The sequence below is a fragment of the Perca flavescens genome, chromosome 23, assembly GCF_004354835.1.
Source record: "Perca flavescens isolate YP-PL-M2 chromosome 23, PFLA_1.0, whole genome shotgun sequence".
In the NCBI taxonomy this organism is placed as follows: Eukaryota; Metazoa; Chordata; class Actinopteri; order Perciformes; family Percidae; genus Perca; species Perca flavescens.
The window spans coordinates 25,117,625-25,137,286 of NC_041353.1; the positions used below are offsets into that span (position 1 = coordinate 25,117,625).

Below are 19,662 nucleotides of genomic sequence, written 5' to 3' on the forward strand. Positions count from 1 at the left end.
CCCACAAATAAACTTGACAATGTTTATTAGCATTATTTGAAGAAAGTTATAATTTTGTAGTTAAATCTTATATCGAGTTCTTTTTGTGTCATTTTACTGTTTTTCCTTTCAACATGAACCGCACAAGAAAGACCCACGAGGATAGAAGTCTAGAAAATGTTTAGCACGAGCGCACTGACTTGTACTAGAATTTTTTTGTCTTTTTTTTCCTTTAATAAGTTCATTTAGTAATGGCCTGCTTAAAGGCACTGCCACAATACAAGGGGAGTGCGGGTGGGGGAGGGAGGGAGGGGGGGAGCTACTGTCCATCACTCACACAAGACAGTCCATTCTAGTGTGTAGTATACACAGGGGTGGGGAGGGAGGGAGGGGGGGGGGGGGGGGGGGGATTTAGGCCGCTATAGGTAAATCTCATAGAAATCGTCCAGCTCCTCGTGAAACAAGTCCCACTCATCCTCTGAGTCCGTCACCTCGTCGTCGGTTCCTGCAGCCAGCAGCATCAGCAGCATCTCGCTCAGCTCAAACGTCACCATCTCCTCGTCCTCGTTGTCAAACGAGTCGCTGCTTTCCCGCTCGTCGAAGATGTCCCACAGCGGCGTTCGCCTCGAGCTCTGCGAGGGGGAGGACAGAGTTTGATAAGAATGTCTTCTGGGGACCGGTGTTGGAATAGAATACATATGCAGAATACACTTTATTGTCCCTGAGGTGGAAGTTGGTCTTGGGCATAGTGCGACAATCTGTTGCTTCATAACACAAACATGACACAGAGAAACCATTCTAAAATCAACATAGACTCTACATAAAAACATAAAGATAAGATCAACGGAGCATCTTAGGACATAAAGGAAGGACACGATATGACTGTACAGACAATACTGTAATAATTAAAGTGCTAAGTGCAAAACGTGCTGGTGTATTTATTGCACTTTGCTCTGTTGTGCTACGATTTGCTATTTGAGTTCAGCAGCTTGACCGACGTAATGTAAGGAAGTACGAATACTTCGTTACTCTACTTAAACCTACATTGTGTAATGTTTTGAGTTGATTCTTAGCAAAAACCCTTTGTTCTTTCACAAATATGTACTCATTCATGTGTAATGACTTCCACCAACTAATCAAAGTATTCTTGTAAGTGTAGAATCTGACATTCAGAATCATTCAGAATACATACAGGAGAGTCGCTCGAATGACAGCAGCCATGTAGCGCCTCCATCTTTAAAATACCAGCCAAAGAAGGACATGCCTCCACCTTTCACACTTTTAGACTCAGTGGCACGGTGATGAATGCCAGGGGGAGATTACTTGCCAGGGAAGCGAAAAAGAGAATAAAAACGACAACGCGACAGGCAAAGCAACAAGACCAAAGTTAATATTGGAGTGGCTAGAACAGTTGCGTGCAAACGATGGAGATACTAAGAGATAATTTCTAATGGGAGGGGTTAGAAACTAATATTCAGTTGGTTGTCATATACAATTTCACCGCTACATGGGAGAAATTCTTACATAATGTAGCTTTAAGTAGAATTTTCACGTATCTGTACTCTACTTCGTTATTTATATTTCTCTTACTCCACTACATTTCCCCTAAGCATTCGTTACTACTAAATAAAATCTGAATAAATTTGTTAAACTGGATAAAAAGCAGGTTTGGTGAATTATGGCTCCTAGATTGCGAGTTAACGCACGCTTCATTCCAGTTGGTGACCGAATGCCTAAAAAACCCCAAACATAGGCCAAAACTAAAGAAGACGAGGACGCACAATAACTGATGGGGTCATGGAAGCACCTGGTGCAGGCTCTACCGCCATGGTAACAGACTATGGTCACCCCGACGACAGTGGCGAACAGGGTGGTGATGAAGATAAGGGTACACACCCTTGGCCATACACTTTATAATGAAAGCCTTTTTGTTTTTTACTTCTACTTCTAATAATGAAGTAAATTTAATATCAGAAAATGACTTTTGATTAGGGCTGGGCGATAAAACGATAACGATATGTATCGCGATAGACACATAATCAATATCAATAGAAAATGCGGTCGATAAAACGTTCGATAACTTGTTTTTCTTCATCAGAAGAAACCAGAGGTTGTGAATCAAGTTTGGTTGCATGAACAAAGGCCCTCACTCTCTGGCAACCTAGCAACGTGGGGAGTGACACTCTAACAGCCAATCATGTAACAGTATCATGTTTGGTTGCGCCACATCGTTGTCTCGTGTTCTTCAATAACAGAACCGGCGTGGAGTGGAAAGTGAGTGCCGGAGCGAGCGAGGAAATCGTTGATAAAACAGGAAAAGTCAGTATGGCAGTTTTGGGGATTTTATAAGTCTGACCGTAGTCAGACCAATGTAAATCAGACCCTCGTCCCCACCAACACTGGTACGACCATAAACTTGTTTTACCACTTTAGCCGCGCTCACACTTTGGAGCACAGCCGTATTCGCCATCAACGTCCAACAACATCTGCAGCTGCAACACGGCACAAGCAGCAGACCACCATGGAGAGGTACTCTGCATCAGCACCTTACTAAACACTACAAGCAGCAGACCACCATGGAGAGGTACTCTGCATCAGCACCTTACTAAACACTACAAGCAGCAGACCACCATGGAGAGGTACTCTGCATCAGCGCCTTACTAAACACTACAAGCAGCAGACCACCATGGAGAGGTACTCTGCATCAGCACCTTACTAAACACTACAAGCAGCAGACCACCATGGAGAGGTACTCTGCATCAGCACCTTACTAAACACTACAAGCAGCAGACCACCATGGAGAGGTACTCTGCATCAGCACCTTACTAAACGCTACAAGCAGCAGACCACCATGGAGAGGTACTCTGCATCAGCACCTTACTAAACGCTACAAGCAGCAGACCACCATGGAGAGGTACTCTGCATCAGCACCTTACTAAACACTACAAGCAGCAGACCACCATGGAGAGGTACTCTGCATCAGCACCTTACTAAACACTACAAGCAGCAGACCACCATGGAGAGGTACTCTGCATCAGCACCTTACTAAACACTACAAGCAGCAGACCACCATGGAGAGGTACTCTGCATCAGCGCCTTACTAAACACTACAAGCAGCAGACCACCATGGAGAGGTACTCTGCATCAGCACCTTACTAAACACTACAACACTTTGCACTATTTTATGACACTTTATTAAGCATTTCTTACTTATTCGTTAATTTTGCACCTTAATGTTAAAAGATAATTGTTAAGTGTTCATTGTGATTTTAGACCTGTTTACATTTTAATTATGTTTTCCATGGTTGTGTTGACATTTCTGCTTTTATAATTGAGGGGATTATAATCAGAGCAGGGTTAAGTTTTAAATAAAAATGTTTAAATTGAATATATTTTTCTCCTGGTCCTTATTTTAAATAGGTCATAAAAAATATCAATTATTATTGATATCGACCGATATGAAAAACTTATATCGTGATACAGTTTTCAACCATATCGCCCAGCCCTACTTTTGATACTTAAGAATAAATAAATATCAGATACATTAAGACTTTAATTTAAAGGTTTATGATAATTGTCACTTCCATCTCAATATTATCCTTCAGCATCTCGTAATATTGACTCAAAGTAAACACTTTACAACAGGCGTCATCATTTCGACAGCCAAAATAATGCTGAATGATTTACTAGCTCATCATTTTGATAATAGTGTAATCTAGATGTACGGATCTATACATGTTGACCATGGTAATGAACATTTGGAATCACTATTTCCTAATTTTGAGAGTCCTAACTTTTCAGTTTGTTTCCATCAGTTAGAAATTGGCTCTCTTATCTACACCACCGCCATAGAAATAAAATGGATAGAAAGGCCATTCCCATTCAACTCACTGTAGCAGTATGGTCAGAGCGGCAGCCATTTCTATGTGTACCATTGCCATGGCAACATATGAACTTCCACGTAAGCCGAGCCGCAGCAAGTCACAGAGCTGAGGTACTGCAGTAACGGACAAACGAGCAGCGGAGGTGTAACGTTACGAGGCAGAGAGCCGGCCGCTAAAGGAGTCACATTAAACAACGTAATGCTTTAGCTCGTTAGATTTTGCACAGGTGTATTTTCCATTGCATTAATTGTGAACTTTGAACTGATGGATTGCATCTTATCAGGGTGTTTCCATTATCACACTTTCTACTCTCCACATCCAGCAGATGGTGCTGTTACTGGCTTTATCAGCTCAATGAAAGCAGAGCAGGGGCAGCTTTTCACACCGTTTCCCTTTTCTCAGAAAAGTATTGAAACTCACAATATGTACTCTGGTAATGAAAACTGTGGCTATCATACAATGGTGGCAATCTTGGTAGCACTAATGGATTTTAGACGATAGGATCGTAGGAGGGAGTGTGAACGGGTTACCCGATTCCTGCTGTTGGATCCGGTCTGTCTTCGCTGAGGCTGAGCTTCCTCCAGCCGACCGTCTGGAAAGGCGTGCTTGTAGAAGCAATTTGAGCCAAAAGGACACGTTCCGCGACCCTGGTCAAAGTATCGACATGGTTTCGTCCTGGAGAAGACGAGAATGGGAACCAGAGAACAACAACAGCTAGTTAGAGTTAGAACACCGAATCACACCAGAGGCACCAAGCAACACTGAGTTGATGATTAGGAGGTTTTCTCAGTGGGGCTTTATAAATGATCACCACATTCTGTGTGTTTCTGAGTTAAAAAGAGTCTGCACCGGATCATCTGCCCACTCCCCGCCATTACCACCCACTCCTGTGAGTTTTTTTCATCACATCCACCCACAACAGCTTTCTATTCCCAGTCTGTGTGCTCCATCCTGCAGAGACACTAACCGGTTTGAATAGCTGATACTTTATGAAGCCAGCTTTTTAAGCCAACTTTTTCAGCATAACAGATACATAAAGAGGGAGGAAGACCTTATACATTGTGTCCCCGTTCCTCTGATTCCTTGTGTCCCGCAGTACATACAAACAAATAAGACTTGAGTGCAGCAATGACAGTGTTTAGGTGTGTAGAGCATAGAAAATGATGTGTGTACCCCATGCCATCCTTGTATTTCTGGATGAGTTTCTGCTTGTCCTCCTTATCCTCCACCCAGTACTCGCTCGGGATGACAAAGTTGGATGTGATTCGACACTCTGGACAAGACCTGCGAAGATTTAAAAAAAAAAAAAAAAAAAAAAAAAAAAAAAACGGTGGGAAGAGGCATTGTAGACGGTTGAAAGGTTAGTTGTGTGTAGTAGTATTTCACTTGTCTTCATTTGAAACCAGAGTAGACAAGCGGACGCTGTGTGTCCAGCACACGTGGAAGAAATGAGCTTTAACTAAGTTAATCTCTGTAACTTTCTGCACTTTAGGAAATTGGCTTTATTATTAGGAATACAAATATTAAATAATTCAAAAGTCCTTAATGGTTTTCATTATACCGCCTGTCCATTGGATCTTCATCAAGTTGTGTTTTTTTGTATTACATTGATCCAGGAAACAGACATTCACGGCGTAATGCTTCTCATTTGCATGGGCATTCCGCTTCTGTCTGTAAAGACCCTTACATTAAATACCTGTTTCTTTTTATTTGTCACATAGATCACACAGCATTCAATGTTCTACAAACTATAAGTCAAGAAAAAAATACTAACTTGATTAATAACAATGTATCAATCTCCTGAGAAACTATCAGAGATACAGATTTAAAATCATTTACCACTTAGCCTACAGTGACTTCAGAAACTCTTTGCCATGTGCAAGTGACTCACTTGATGATTTTGCTCTCAAACTGCTTGGCACTCCTCCACTTGCGAATGCACTTTAGACAGTAGCAGTGGCAGCAGTTGGAGAGGATGCCAAAACGGCGCTCGCTTGGGTTGGCCTTCTCAAACACCACCTCCATACACACACCGCACATCATGTCTTTGCTGCGTTGGATGGCAAATGAAATCTCCATGTCTTTCTCATGGGCCTCGATGCATGCCTAGGAGAGGGAACAGTTAAACCAACACACCACAACCGTTGTGGGCCTTAGGCTGCATTTACACTGCTACGTTTTGGTTTACTGAATATCCTTTGCTTCGTTTCCCCCTCTCATTCCCCCTGCTCTGACATTTCCAAATCTCATACAGTCTTAAAAAGGACAATTCCGACGCAAAATGAACCTAAGGGTTAATAACATATCTGTACGTATCTGTTTTCATGCTAATCGAATGCATCTCTAGCTTTTAACAAGCTACCGCAAAACTGGTGGTTAGCTGCTAACGCTAGCTTTCGGGGAAGAGGGTAAATCACTATTTCTACACCACTAACAAGGCTCAAAATAGCACCACACTTTCACGGTAGCATAATGAGGGTCCCTATATGTAAACTGAAGCATTGAGAACTTTGTAAGTGTACAGACAGTTTATTAAAAAGAGATTATAAAGACAGTAGCGTTCATGTTTACATTCAGGCGCCATCTTAAAAAACAGTCATGAGCAGTTGAATCACGAACGCTGTGTTTGAGCTAGGTTACTGGTTGCACGGTGTTCGTGGTTCGACTGGTCATGACATGTAAACACGAAGGCTACGGTCTTTCTAATCTATCTTTTTAATAAACTGTCTGTACACTTACAAAGTTTCAATGCTTTGGTTTGAACTCCACCTTTAATCATTCCCTTTGTCATTAGCACCCATTTAGGTAACAGCGTCTCATTTTTAGCCATCTTTAACTGTCGCTTTCACTGGCAAACTGTATTTTAAACAGTGAAAGCACATCAGCTTTTACCAATTTGCTTTCTAATCCACCACTAATAATTCCAGAGTATTCCGCAATAAAGTGGGAGAGTGAATGTTGAGCCCAGCATGGTTAAGGTTTCTGTAAGCGTTACCTTTGTGTGGTCCGAGCGCTGGGCGTTGTCAGTGGGGTGGAGCACCTGGAGGCCGCACATGTCACACACGTCGCCGTGGAGATAGGCACAGTTGATTCCATAGCGGCACTCTCCAACAGCTGCGTACGGACAGAGCTGCTTCCTCAACGCTTCCTTGTCCTGCGATGCCTCGCTGTCAAACTCCTCAATGAGAGGGACGGAGCTCTCCCCCTTCACTGGCTCAGCTGGGCACAGACAGATTTGTGCAATTATTTTGTGCCACTTTAAAAGAGAAAACAAAAAGTCTTCATGCTTACGAATGCCTTCTTTTGCAAATGACGAGACTCTGATCTGAGGACACTTCCCCCTAACAATGCAACCTAACCAACCTTTAAACTTGAACTTAAAGTCATAATCTCAGTTGCTCTGCATTTTCAGACCAGTGGACCCTATCCACAGTGGAAGCATCATTACTGTTATTCACACATGTTCAAGTGACTGGTACAAACCAAACAAAAGCAAGAGTAGAAACATAAGATGAACAATTGATTAGTTCATCATAGTTCAGACAAGCCCTTTTCCAGTAGCGCTGGTCCGGTTCTTTGGCCTACATCAGAGTTTGAATAAAAGCGGTTCACACAAGCCAAAATGAACCCAGCCAAATGGACAAATGCACCTGCATGTTTGTTGCACCAAAAGAGTACCCTAATCCCAAAAGGGCAAACTGTCTTTTCTGCCCGTGGCTGACAAAAAAAAAAAGTCCCCTTGGAGCATGAACAATCTGGGTGGGTGTGTCTCAATGTCCCACATGCGTAGTCAGTGTGGATTGTCACATTTATTAGAATGGAGGTGAAGCTGTTCCATTTCAGATGAGTGACCAGAGGGGAACCTTTAGGGACTAATAGGACTTCAGAGAAGGCCCAACATATCAGCATTTTAAATGGCATATTTAACATATTTCAATTAATGACAATTATCTCTTTTCATGCCCATTTTAGCTCGAACGAGTGATTTAACGTGAATCAGTGCTCTGGAGTACTGACATAGATTGGTCAGAACCTTCAAAAGTACAGAGTTCTAGAGCTGACCCACATGCTTCCAAGCTTTGATCGTTGCCATGGTAATTTAAGTCCAAATCAGTATTCATGCCCATGAAATAAGGAGTAGTAATCCCATATTATTCATTTATGCATAAACATTAATTAGAATTTGTTATTCTGAGACTGAGCACTTTTTATTGTGTGTGTGTGTGTGTGTGTGTGTGTGTAAGGGCAGGAGCGTGTGTGTGTGTGTGTGTCGCTGTCCTGGGTGCTGAAATCAACATACTATAGACAGACAGAGGAAAAAACATGTCCCAGCCTGCCTGCCTTGATCCTGGCGCCTGGCCTGAGCGATCATCTAACATTACACCACCCAAACTGAAAGTTTGACCACTTGAGGTTAATAATAATAATAATAATAATTAAATTTTATGTTCTTTCATCTATTATTCTATCACTTCTTAGGTTTTAGACGTGGTATCTTTTCAGCATCAGTAACAAGACATTTAGGTAGGGTATCCTATCAAAGTCAGAATTTTGGTATCGTAACACTAGTAGCCCTGAATCCAAATTAATTAAATGCTTGCCAGGTACTTATGGGACGATCATCACGTGGGACATTATGAAACACCATCCAGTCATAAAAGTTGGTAAAAGTGTGAACTTCGGGTAATGTGCGAGCATTTTCCATCTTGGTGTAACCAATGCTGGTGACTCACCCCGTCCACAGTACGGCTGTCCAGGAACAAACTCCGCAGCGTTGACCCAATCTTGTGCCCCTGAACCAGGTGTTGGCCCACTGGGTTCTGGGTCTGACGAGGCAGCCAGCGAGACAGAGGGCAGCGGCAGCGTCTGGGGGGGTGGCAACTCCTCGTTCTTTGCCGGTTTACAGTGTTCAAACCTGAGGAGGCACACAGGACCGGGATTGTTACAGTTCAAAGGATCTACTGTCCCATGGCACTTAATGCAGAACACTTATAAGCAGTGTTGTAATGTACAAATACTTCTACTGTAGAATTGTCACATAGCTGTACTTTACTCGGTTATTTAGATTTCTGGAAACGCAGCAGGCCTGCGGCGAAAAGTTGAGACAGACTCAACATTTGGAGAAACGCAACCCAGCGTCACGCTGTCATATAACGGAGATCAGAGTTGTCGGAGTGTTTTGAGGCGGTGTGAGAGTCCCGTACAGGAAACAGGAAACATCACTGCCTCAATCGCTGCCACAAGAAAGTTTGAAAACAAGAGCTGAATTGCCCGGGAGTTTGTGGAACAGCTGACTGTTTCCTGCTACAACATAGCACTCGCTGTGCATCGCTCGTCTCTGTTCTCTCTCTCGCTCTCCTGTGAAATAATGATGCTTTCAAGTGCGGTCGGGAAACGTTGTCTATAAACAATGTGACGGAAAACAGTGATTGTGAAATATAAAGTCTACTTGTGCCACATTTGGGGGTTATTGACACTCCCCCTGCCGCACAACCCTGTGGCAAATCACCACGGTAGACGGTGTTGCCGGAGCACAAGCAGCAGCACCCCAGCCCCCAGTAGGGAAATGTTTTACAATTTGCCCCTAACTGACTGGCAGTATTAAAATAGTCAGCAATTGACTGATACTGAACATTGTTTAGGTTTAAAGCTATTATTTTGATTTATTCTTTATTCTAACGAAATAACTGACTGATAAACATACAAGTACTGGTGTTTATTTTTCCAATTTATTTCAATAGACTTTTTTCTGAGTGTTCCTTTCTAGAATTGGTCGTCCATGTAATATAATGTACGTATAATAAAAAAGGTAAATAGCTGACTTCTAAATACCTTTGCATTTTTTCCCCTCTAACATCAGTATGAGCTCTTTAACTATCTATCAAAAATGATAACTTTAAGATGCTGAACGTGCATACGTGGGATTGTAAGACTACTGACCTGACTGAACCATCTACTTACAAGGGTGCATGAAACTAACTTCTACCATCAGTAAAATGTTCCTGCTGCATTGTATGAGCCAACTGTGGTCTGATACAAGGTGAAGTGAATTTACTGTTGGACCAGTAGAGTGGTTTAGTTAGGTTAGGTTATTGCTGGTCTTGCATCCACAACACTGCGGAGGAGGGTCTTGCTAGTTTGCTTGCAGTTTTTGCAAGTTCCCGCAATTTCAGCACATAGAATTGCATAAATATCCCGCATATTCCATTGCATTTCTTAAGAAAACGTGCCGCATAATCAAGGATTTTTTGCCCGCGACAATCACAAAAAAACTCGCATTTTTCTGGAAGGACTGGCTAGTCCACACAGCATTCCTGGATGGGAGAAAAACGTGCTCTGGTTTATTGCCATTTTTTTAAACCAATCACAATCATCATGGGCGATGCTATGCGCCAGACTGAGCCACGGTGCCTCTGCAAAATAGCGTCGGGAAGGAACTTGTTTTGGTGGAACATGTGTACGTTCAAAAGTAGTTTTAGTTGTTCAACAGAAAACTCTGATTGGACACATAGTCTAGCTAGTTGTCTGGATTTACCCTGCAGAGATCTGAGGAGCAGTTAACCATAGTCCTCACAAATCCACCAGAGGTTAGAACGCCAACACAAAGAAAGAAGAAGAAAGGGACGGACATCCGGCCGAAAATGAGGAACACCTGGTGGAATTTCCGGCAGCACCTGAACAATCAATATCGTCGTTGATATAGACTAGGTTATTGTAAATATGTCCTACAGACTTTACAGTCTTAAGGGACTGAAAATAGCTGCTACACCTGCTAACTGACCTCACCTCTCCTCACTTAGGAAAAGCACCCAGGCCCGCTTTGTTTACAAATTAATTTAGTGCATTCCCTTTTGACATTGCACCAACACGAATGTTGACAAAACATGGCTTCTTGAATGTAATGGCTGAATGGATGATTAAAAGTCAAACCTATGTGTTTGAAAATGTTCTGCCTCTGAACTCTTCTGGGTTTCTGTAAAAAATGTATTCAAATGGTCAGTCCTTAGTGTAAAACTAGTCAGACAGCATGCACCTGTATGTTTGTGAAGTGACACTGACGTTTGCAGAAACCGAGGCAAAAGACACCTCCAAAAAACTAAGCTTGATCTTCAGTTCATGTTCAGTTTGTACAGACCGGTATGCCATTTTTAGTTCCATGAAACCTCTGTCCTTGGGACACTTTGTCTCAAACTGTTCATTCTACTGCTTCTACTTAAAGACAAGATTTTGGTTCTCCTTCTTCCCCTGTAAAAAAAATATAAGAATGTATAAGAATGTAAATGGAATGTAAACTGGAATTTTAGTTGCAGGTTACTCTCCAGTCTTCAGCTGTGGAGACAACCTGAGAGTAGGGCTGGGCAATATATCGATATTATATCGATATCGTGATATGAGACTAGATATCGTCTCAGATTTTGGATATCGTCATATCGTGATATGACATAAGTAGGGCTGCCACCCCTTAGTCGATTAGTCGACTAATCGGTCGTTTTGGTCTTAGTCGACTAAGATTTCTTTAGTCGATTAGTCATTTTTTATGCTTATTCATGCTTAATTACTTATTTCCAAGAAACTTCTGAGCACATTTATGGTAAACACAAGATTTAAAGTGGTGCTTTTGCAGGATTAATTGTGGAGAAACTCAGTTTTACAGATGGTTAATTAACTACATTTATATTGTGCTTTTCTAGTCTTAACCACCTCTCAAAGCTCACAGCTCTGTCAATTAAATCAACTAATCGATTAGTCAACAAAATCGTATAAGTGTTAGTCGACTAAGAATTTCTTTAGTCGAGGACAGCCCTAGACATAAGTGTTGTCTTTTACTGGTTTTAAATGCTGCATTACAGTACGGTGATGTCATTTTCTGAACTTACCAGACTGTTCTAGCTGTTCTCTTATTTGCCTTTTCCCCACTTAGTCATTATATCCACATTACTGATGATTATTTATCTAAAATCTAAGTGTGAAGATATTTTGTTAAAGCACAAATTGTCAACCCTAGAATATCGCTGCAATATTGATATTGAGGTATTTGGTCAAGAATATCGTGATATCTGATTTTCTCCATATCGCCCAGCCCTACCTGAGAGACAAACAGTGTCCTTTAATGGCCACGGTCAAAACATTAGGACTACAGTGTGGGATGTTTCATCATGTCGTAGAGACAAGAACACAACAGAAAATGTTAAATCTGTCTGTACATGGCCCTTCAACAATACAAACTAATACAGAATCTGTATCCACACGTGTACATATTATCCAGGGGTTTTGGTCACAAAGTGCTTTTTCCCCAGCAACCTTGATCATTTAAAGAACAAAGAAAAAAAGATTACTCTTTATTGTTAGGGGGAATCTACGTATTAGGGCTGTCCTCGACTAAAGAAATTCTTAGTCAATTAACACTTATACGATTTTGTCGACTAATCGATTAGTTGATTTAATTGACAGAGCTGTGAGCTTTGAGAGGTGGTTAAGACTAGAAAAGCACAATATAAATGTAGTTAATTAACCATCTGTAAAACTGAGTTTCTCCACAATTAATCCTGCAAAAGCACCACTTAAAATCCTGTGTTTACCATAAATGTACTCAGAAGTTTCTTGGAAATGAGTAATTAAGCATGAATAAGCATAAAAAATGACTAATCGACTAAAGAAATCTTAGTCGATTAAAACCAAAACGACCGATTAGTCGACTAATCGACTAAGGGATGGCAGCCCTACTACGTATATACATAAATCTATAAAATGGGTAGCTCAAATCAAGCAATCTGACTGGTTCATAGCTGTGATATAATAACCATATGCATATGCTATGATTCAAATTCCTTTGCACAGTAAGTGTCACTCCTCGTCTGAGAAAAAGTCAGACTAACAAACTGATAGCTGGAGCCACAGAGGGAAGCCGTTCATCTGCACACACTGCCTTGACACAGAGCTGCTAAGTAGTCCTTTAAAAAGGACCATTCCGGCGCATGTTTTCATGCTAATCGAATGCGTCTCTAGCTTTAAACTAGCTACTGCAAACCCGGTGGTTAGCTGCTAACGCTAGCTTTCTGGGCACTTGGTAAGTCACTATTTCTACACCACTAACAAGGCTCAAAATAGCACCACACTTCAACGGTAGCATAATGAGGGTCCCTACATGCAAACTGAAGCATTGAGAACTTTGTAAGTGTACAGACAGTTTATTAAAAAGATAGATTAGCAGCGTTCGGGTTTACTTTCGGGTGCCATCTTGGAAAGCAGTCATGAGCAGTCAAACCAGTAACCAGTAACATAGCTCAAAAACAGCTTGACTAATTTTACCTGGTAGAAACACAGGAGTTGCTGCTCTACGGTTAAGGTTATTTTGTGTTATTTTGTGTCTGGCTTTACTGTTAAGCAAAAGAAATAGCCCGCGCTAGCTGCTAGTGTAGGCCAACATTACCTGCACTGTGTTCCTTACGTGCAGCCAGCCCTTCGGGTAATATCCCCATTGGGGATGAATAAAGAGTATAATAATTAATTAGACTAATCAAGCGAATTCACCCAAGGTACCTAATCAAATATTGGATATATGCTCATTGATCTGCAACATTGTCCACAATGATCGGATACACTCTGATACACAGTATGAAAGGGAGAGCTTCCACAGTATTAATGGGATGATAATACCAGAGTTTCAGTACAGACAACAACACTTTTTCTATACCTTACAAGGAGATATATATAAACGTGTTCTGTTTAGTTCCCATGTTATTGAAGTACCATACTGTATATATGCCAGATAAAACATTATCTTATTAGCACAGGGCTTTAGAGTGTAAGCAATTTGCTTACATACAAGAATGAAAACTAGGAATGTGAAAATTATTATTGGCTGCACCCTGGTAACAAAAAGAGCTTCGCAAAATGCACAGACTGACTAAGCACGGGCGCTAACAAATGTGTTGCAGAGACTCTCTTCTCTCCTCTCTTATTAGCCAAGATCAGTGTACCAAACATTCAGGTAGCAGCTTCTCAATTTAGCCGGTGCTGGCTGTCGCTTTCCACAGTTAAAAAAGGACAAACGTCGGGCACTCTGGTAGCTCACCATGTAGAGTGACCATGTATCCAGACTTGGTCCTTACCTCAGCGGCCGGGGGTTGGATTCCAGCACAGGCCCTTTGTTGCATGTCGTCCCTTCTCTCTCTCTCCTGCCTAGCCTGTCTCTCTCCAAGCTATCACTATCCAATGAAGCAGAAATGCCGGAAAAAAACAGATTTGATTTGTTTAATTTCTAATTTTTTTCCCCAAACAAACATACATAACTTCATCACTCAAGTTAATTCTGTGAGTAAGCTGAAACCCAAATGAAAAGGTTTAGCCAATGCCTGGTTCAAATGCTACGAGCCGGTATCTGTATGGCCAAGACTGGACTAGTTAGGTTAAGATGGTGACCTTCTGCCGCCTCAGATTTAAGCGAGATTTATGGTTCTGCGAAGGCTCCACGCAGAGCTTTGGCCGTAGCCTACGTAAGTGGTCTGATGTTTATACTTCTGCATTTGTGTGTGCGTCGATCTCTCTAGGAGAATAGTTGGGCCGGCGCATGTGTATGTGGTAGAGTGAGTGAGAGAGTAATGGTGATTATCTTCAGAGTGAGTAGGGACTCTAGAGACATAGTGAGAGAACCAAAGGGTCTCCCCTGTTCTGACCACGGTGATAACTTCGACATAGTCCTAGTTAGGGCTGGGCAATATGGAGAAAATCAAATATCACAATATTTTTGACCAAATACCTCGATAGATACCGCAATGATATTGTAGGGTTGACTATTGGTGCTTTCACAAAATATTTACATAATGAGATTTTAGATAAATAATCAGTAATGTGGATATAATGAGTAAGTGGGTAAAGGCAAATAATAGAAAAGTCTTGTAAGTTCAGGAAATGACATCACTTTACTGTAATGCAGCCTTTAAAACCAGGAAAAGACAACACTTATGTCATATTACAATATCCAAAATCTAAGACTATATCTAGTCTCATATCACGATATCGATAATATCGATATATTGCCCAGCTCTAGTCCTAGTATTTGACTAGTACTGGGAGCAGTGAGTGTGAGTAGGGCTGGGCAATATATGGATATTATATTGATATTGTTATGAGACTAGTCTTAGATTTTGGATATTGTTATTTGACACAAGAGTTGTCTTTTCCTGGTTTTAAAGGCTGCATTGCAGTAACGTGATGTCATTTTCTGACCTTACCAGTTATGTAAATATTTTGTGATAGCAGCAATAGTCAACCCTACCATATTGGCACAACATCGACATTGATATATTTGGACAAAAATATTGTGATATCTGATTTTCTCCCTATTGCCCAGCCTTAAGTGTGGGAACCAACAGCTACTACATACTGCAAACATCTAGTAAAATGACAGGCTGCATTTTGATCTCAAGCCTGCCATGTTGCATGTGAGGACACAACAACATGGGGGTGAAGGATTAGGGGTCCAGTAGGGTTATAGATGGTCCAATATCTCTATTGTACAGAAGCCTGATCCAGCTGATCCTCTAACTAAAAGCAGTTCATTTGTCACTCTGAAATATAACCTCTGATCTGAGCAAAAAGTAAAAGTGGTGTGATTCTGGAGGATGTTTTGAGTTTACATTAATTTAGGGAAGGGAAAAAACTATTTGAGAATTTACTGTACTCTTATTTCCATCACACAGTCTGGATTGGTTTTTGTTTAGGATGTTTCTCATGTGGCATTTGCCACACACAGGAGTTAAAGAGTGCTTTAACGCAACTCATCTCCTGCTGGCATAAATACACCAGACGCATGGTCATGTAACGAGATAGCACAGAGGTATGAATCAAAATCACAATTACAATCAATGGTGAAGCGCCAACAATTACAGATCCTCGGCTGTCCACATGGAACTGTCAAAATATGGCTTTAGCATAGAAAACAAGTCAACTCCATAGCTATCCCACAGCGTGACTAACAGGCCATGGCAGCCTGTGCACACAGCCATACAAAAGGAACACCTGGCCAATGTCTTCTCCAGCCTTCTCCATGATGGGGAGCTACGCCAGAACACACTGTTAACCAGTCGGTTCCCAGAGAGCCAGTGGAGCTCTGGGCAAGAGGGGGGGCGGCTGCTGGGGCTATGCATAAATAAATGCAGCAGAATGAACCTGATGAACCCAGTAACAGCACAGGGAAAGAGAGCAGGAGGGAAAACAGAGAGCGTTATGCAATTGCCATGCAGGCTGCAGAGCACCCTGTCTGGCCCTGGGGGCTGCAGGAGAGAAAGAGAGAGGGGGGGAGAAGAGAGCTACACAGAGCCCATCACAATGGATAGAGCCCAGGGAATTCAACCATAACAAACCCCCACAGTGAGAGCCTTTCTCTGGACTCTTAATACAAGGGTGCACAGCCCCACGGGGGCACAGATATAATGAGGACGCCGTCCTCACTGCCGCTCCATCACAAGGATGGAGGAATGTGACTTCTCAACACAACAACAACAAAAGCAGCTCAGTGCTACACACAGCCGACCAAAGGCTTTCTACAGGCAATAAGCACACTATTCAAGAAAGAAAATTATCGAGTAACTAATGCGCCCCTGCTGCTGTTGGGCTGGCCGGTAACTATGGGGATGCTCCTGAAGCCAGACATGGAGCAGACAGTGTCTGCTGCCGTCTGGGTATACATTCAGCCTGGCAACAGACTAATCTGCTTCTCAAAAGGACCATACCGCTGCATATTTGAGCCCATTTACTACAAATAAATACTGCTCACCATATCCACAGCATGATGCAGGCTTTTAGACTTTTTAGGAAGCAAACCGTGCGACATTGATTTCAGTCCCGTACGAAAATCAGCTGGCATAGAAGGGAAAGTTAAGCTGTGTTTAGAAAATAACCAAATGTGAGCCATCTTTTACTAGTAGTAGGTTAATGAAATTAAACACTATCCTTTTGAAAACCTGAGCTGAAAAGAATTGTCTTTTGATAAGAATCTCCATATTGTTGACATTTTTATAAACAGATCAATTAGTGATGACAATATTTGCAGATGCATCGATAATGAAGTAAATTGCAGCTAAGCTGTATAGTCACTTTGAGATTAAATCCCTTCCATTGGTAATATTCAAATGCAGACCGGATTGATGTATATCTTATAGGCAGGATTTTGATTTAAAAATAAAAAACAGGAACTTTGCCCAAAAGAATATTTACAAATGTAATCAGCCAAGAGCCCATGCATTCCATGTACTGGAACTGTTGTATGGTGAGAAAACCAGACCATATTAGAATTACACGGGAAAGGGTTCCTTAGCAGCGTGGTCAGAAGAAGAACAGGCCGCTGTGTTGCTCAAACACTCAACACTAGGGCTGCACAATATATTGGTTCCTTGTCGATGCAATATCAACTGGCGCTACAAACACATCGCGATAGGGTGCAACATATCGCAAAACACAGATTATTTCGCATTAGTTGAAAGCAAATATCTTTAGAAAACCACACTTTGAAATGTAACGCTCTTTTCTTTAGTGCTGCCTTTTACAGTATATTAAATTCAATGGTTTAACATGTTCAATAAAAGAAAGTTGGAAATTGTTTCCTTTCATTTGTTCAAAACTCAAGCGGTTTGTTGTATTTAAGCGGAATGCTGAAAGCAGCAGAGCTGAGTTCACTTTAGTATCGGTTTATTAAGCAATGGCTCTCACAATATTCAACAACAATAAAGCATATTTCCATCTAATCGTGCAGCCCTACTCGAGACAAAACTTCAAACGCATATTTTATAATATACAATTTCATCCTGCAGAGCAATGCAGAAATGTCCCCAGACTAGTGATTATAGTTCCTTGGACTGACATGGGGCAGCCCACACACACAAACACACACACCACCCACACACACACAGTGTCAACAACATGTTGACATGAGGATGCAGCGGTCTCAGGTATCCCATCCACTCAAGGAGCAGGCTGCAGCAAAGTGCTGGGCTGTCATCTGGCTGAGAGCAAGGCCACTTTTAGAAAGGAAGGTATAATGCAGCTCAACTGACAACTGGGACCCTTTTAGGCGGTGGCAGCTGGCTCTGAACACGCCAGTTGAGTGCAAATATGAACCAAGACTGTAGGAGCCACATGTTTCTCCTATATGTTTGTTTATGGTCTCTTTTATATTATTCATTGGTTATTATAATCACCTGGCTTTGACAGAGAGGGGGTGAGCCTGGGAACACGGTTTCTGTTGATCGGACTCAAGCACCTAATCGCATCACAACAGTCATTTCACATTTTGGTAACTGCAGTAGTAGTGGAGGATTAAATGACAAGTCACAGTGTGTTTTCATCTCTCAGTGCTTAGTCCCTTACCTTACCTTGGACTGCTTACAGCCACAACAAAGCCTTTTTTTAAGTCACATCCGCATTTGACTGATTTGTCGTATTTAGAACTTAAGATGTCAGTTGTGTCTTTACCTGCAACGGTCCCCAAACACACAGTTTCCCTTCTGGAAAAACTTGCATATCATGGCTGCAGGTTTGCTGTTGGTCAGATCGTGTGAATAGCGACAGTTGTCTCCTTCTTTGCAAAGACCGTGCATGAAATATCTGAAAATACAAAATAAGAAAATGTGTCTAGTTAATAGACGATTTCTAGAATTTTAACGGAAACATCTTTTGTTCTTTTTTTCCAAGTCCGTATGTCAAACTGAACTTTAATCAAACAGATCCAGGCAAGTCAATGGTGTGTCAATGTCGTCTTTCAGTTTCATATTGGTAACGCAAGCAGTGACTATTATGTAGGTCCACTTAAACTCATTACCAGCCAAACTCGCTGGTTTTAACTTTAACGTTAGTCAAAGAGTAGCTACCGAGTACCAACAGCTAGCTAACGTTAGTCAACATCAACGCTGACGGATGTAACGTTATCACTCTATAGTGTCTTAACAGTTGTTTTGCGTAACGTTAGCTATCTAGTCAAACATTATAGCCTGGTGTTAATGCTAACGTTAGCCGGGTTAATCGTTGAAAATTTAGCTAGCTAGCTAGCTAGCTAGCTAGCTAGCAAGCTGGCCGCTAACTCACCACACTCGTCTGCTATGTGACCATAACACAGTGAACACAACAACACACTAGTGCAGCTAGCTAGTAGCTACAGCTAGCTAACATTAGCCAATAGCTGAAGCGAACCTCAGAAGACGCTTTTGTCAGTCGCTCGCCAGCCACCGTATCACCGCTATTTTGATGTCAAACGATAGATAATATAACTATCTTCGATATTTTTATAGTCCTTTGTCTTGTCTTACCTGCAAGTTACGTGTTTGGTCCAACCTCCTGTTACTGGGGTAGCCGCCGTAGACGCTGCTGCTGCCTCCGCCATTGCTGTTTATGTTGAGAAGCTACAGCCGGATGTTCCGGACGGCTACGATTCAGCTCGGCTTCTTTCGCATATGTACGGTTCAAGTCGGAGTTTGCCGAACACCTCGTATTGGGTACTGTCCACTAGGGGGCACCACAGTCACACACGAGTTGAATTATGCAAACCATTATTTACTTCTAAATTGCGTAGCATTGTATTGTATGTTGATATATGATATATACTTATCAACATTTCATACAAGAAAACTGAGGAACGTTTTGCCATCCGATTGTCTGTGGATGTGGCTTTTAGAAGATAAACACCTTTCATTGTTTTATCATGTTTTTTTATTCTGAACAATTTCCCTAAAGAGGCCAAAACCAACAATGGATTTTAGGACTAACAAGTGTTGTCTGTATATATTACAAGTATATATACAGTAGC

The 19,662-nt window shown here is 41.7% G+C and overlaps 1 protein-coding gene across 2 annotated transcripts; it reads right to left on the reverse strand.

Annotated features, from left to right (window-relative positions):
- Positions 1-372: 372 nt before the first annotated feature.
- Positions 373-19,280, reverse strand: mkrn1 (makorin, ring finger protein, 1). 2 transcript variants are annotated; one of them, XM_028570515.1, is made up of 9 exons: positions 19,166-19,280; positions 18,336-18,467; positions 13,976-14,071; positions 8,597-8,778; positions 6,859-7,082; positions 5,755-5,969; positions 5,037-5,147; positions 4,394-4,538; positions 373-611 (listed from the first exon to the last, which is right to left on the reverse strand). In XM_028570515.1, the coding sequence occupies exons 1-9, from the start codon at positions 19,237-19,239 to the stop codon at positions 399-401; spliced, it is 1,392 nt and encodes a 463-aa protein (XP_028426316.1). In that variant the 5' UTR covers positions 19,240-19,280; the 3' UTR covers positions 373-398. The 2 variants fall into 2 exon arrangements, with proteins under 2 accessions (XP_028426316.1, XP_028426317.1); XM_028570516.1 differs by lacking the exon at positions 13,976-14,071.
- Between the last annotated feature and the right edge of the window lie 382 nt (positions 19,281-19,662).

Coding starts and splice junctions, on each gene's coding strand:
- mkrn1 (XM_028570515.1), bottom strand. CDS start 19,239: ATGGCGGAGGCAGCAGCAGCGTCTACGGCGGCTACCCCAGTAACAGGA. Junction 5,148..5,754: donor TTTGAGAGCAAAATCATCAA/GTGAGTCACTTG, acceptor AAATCTTCGCAG/GTCTTGTCCAGAGTGTCGAA. Junction 4,539..5,036: donor AAATACAAGGATGGCATGGG/GTACACACATCA, acceptor CGTCTTCTCCAG/GACGAAACCATGTCGATACT.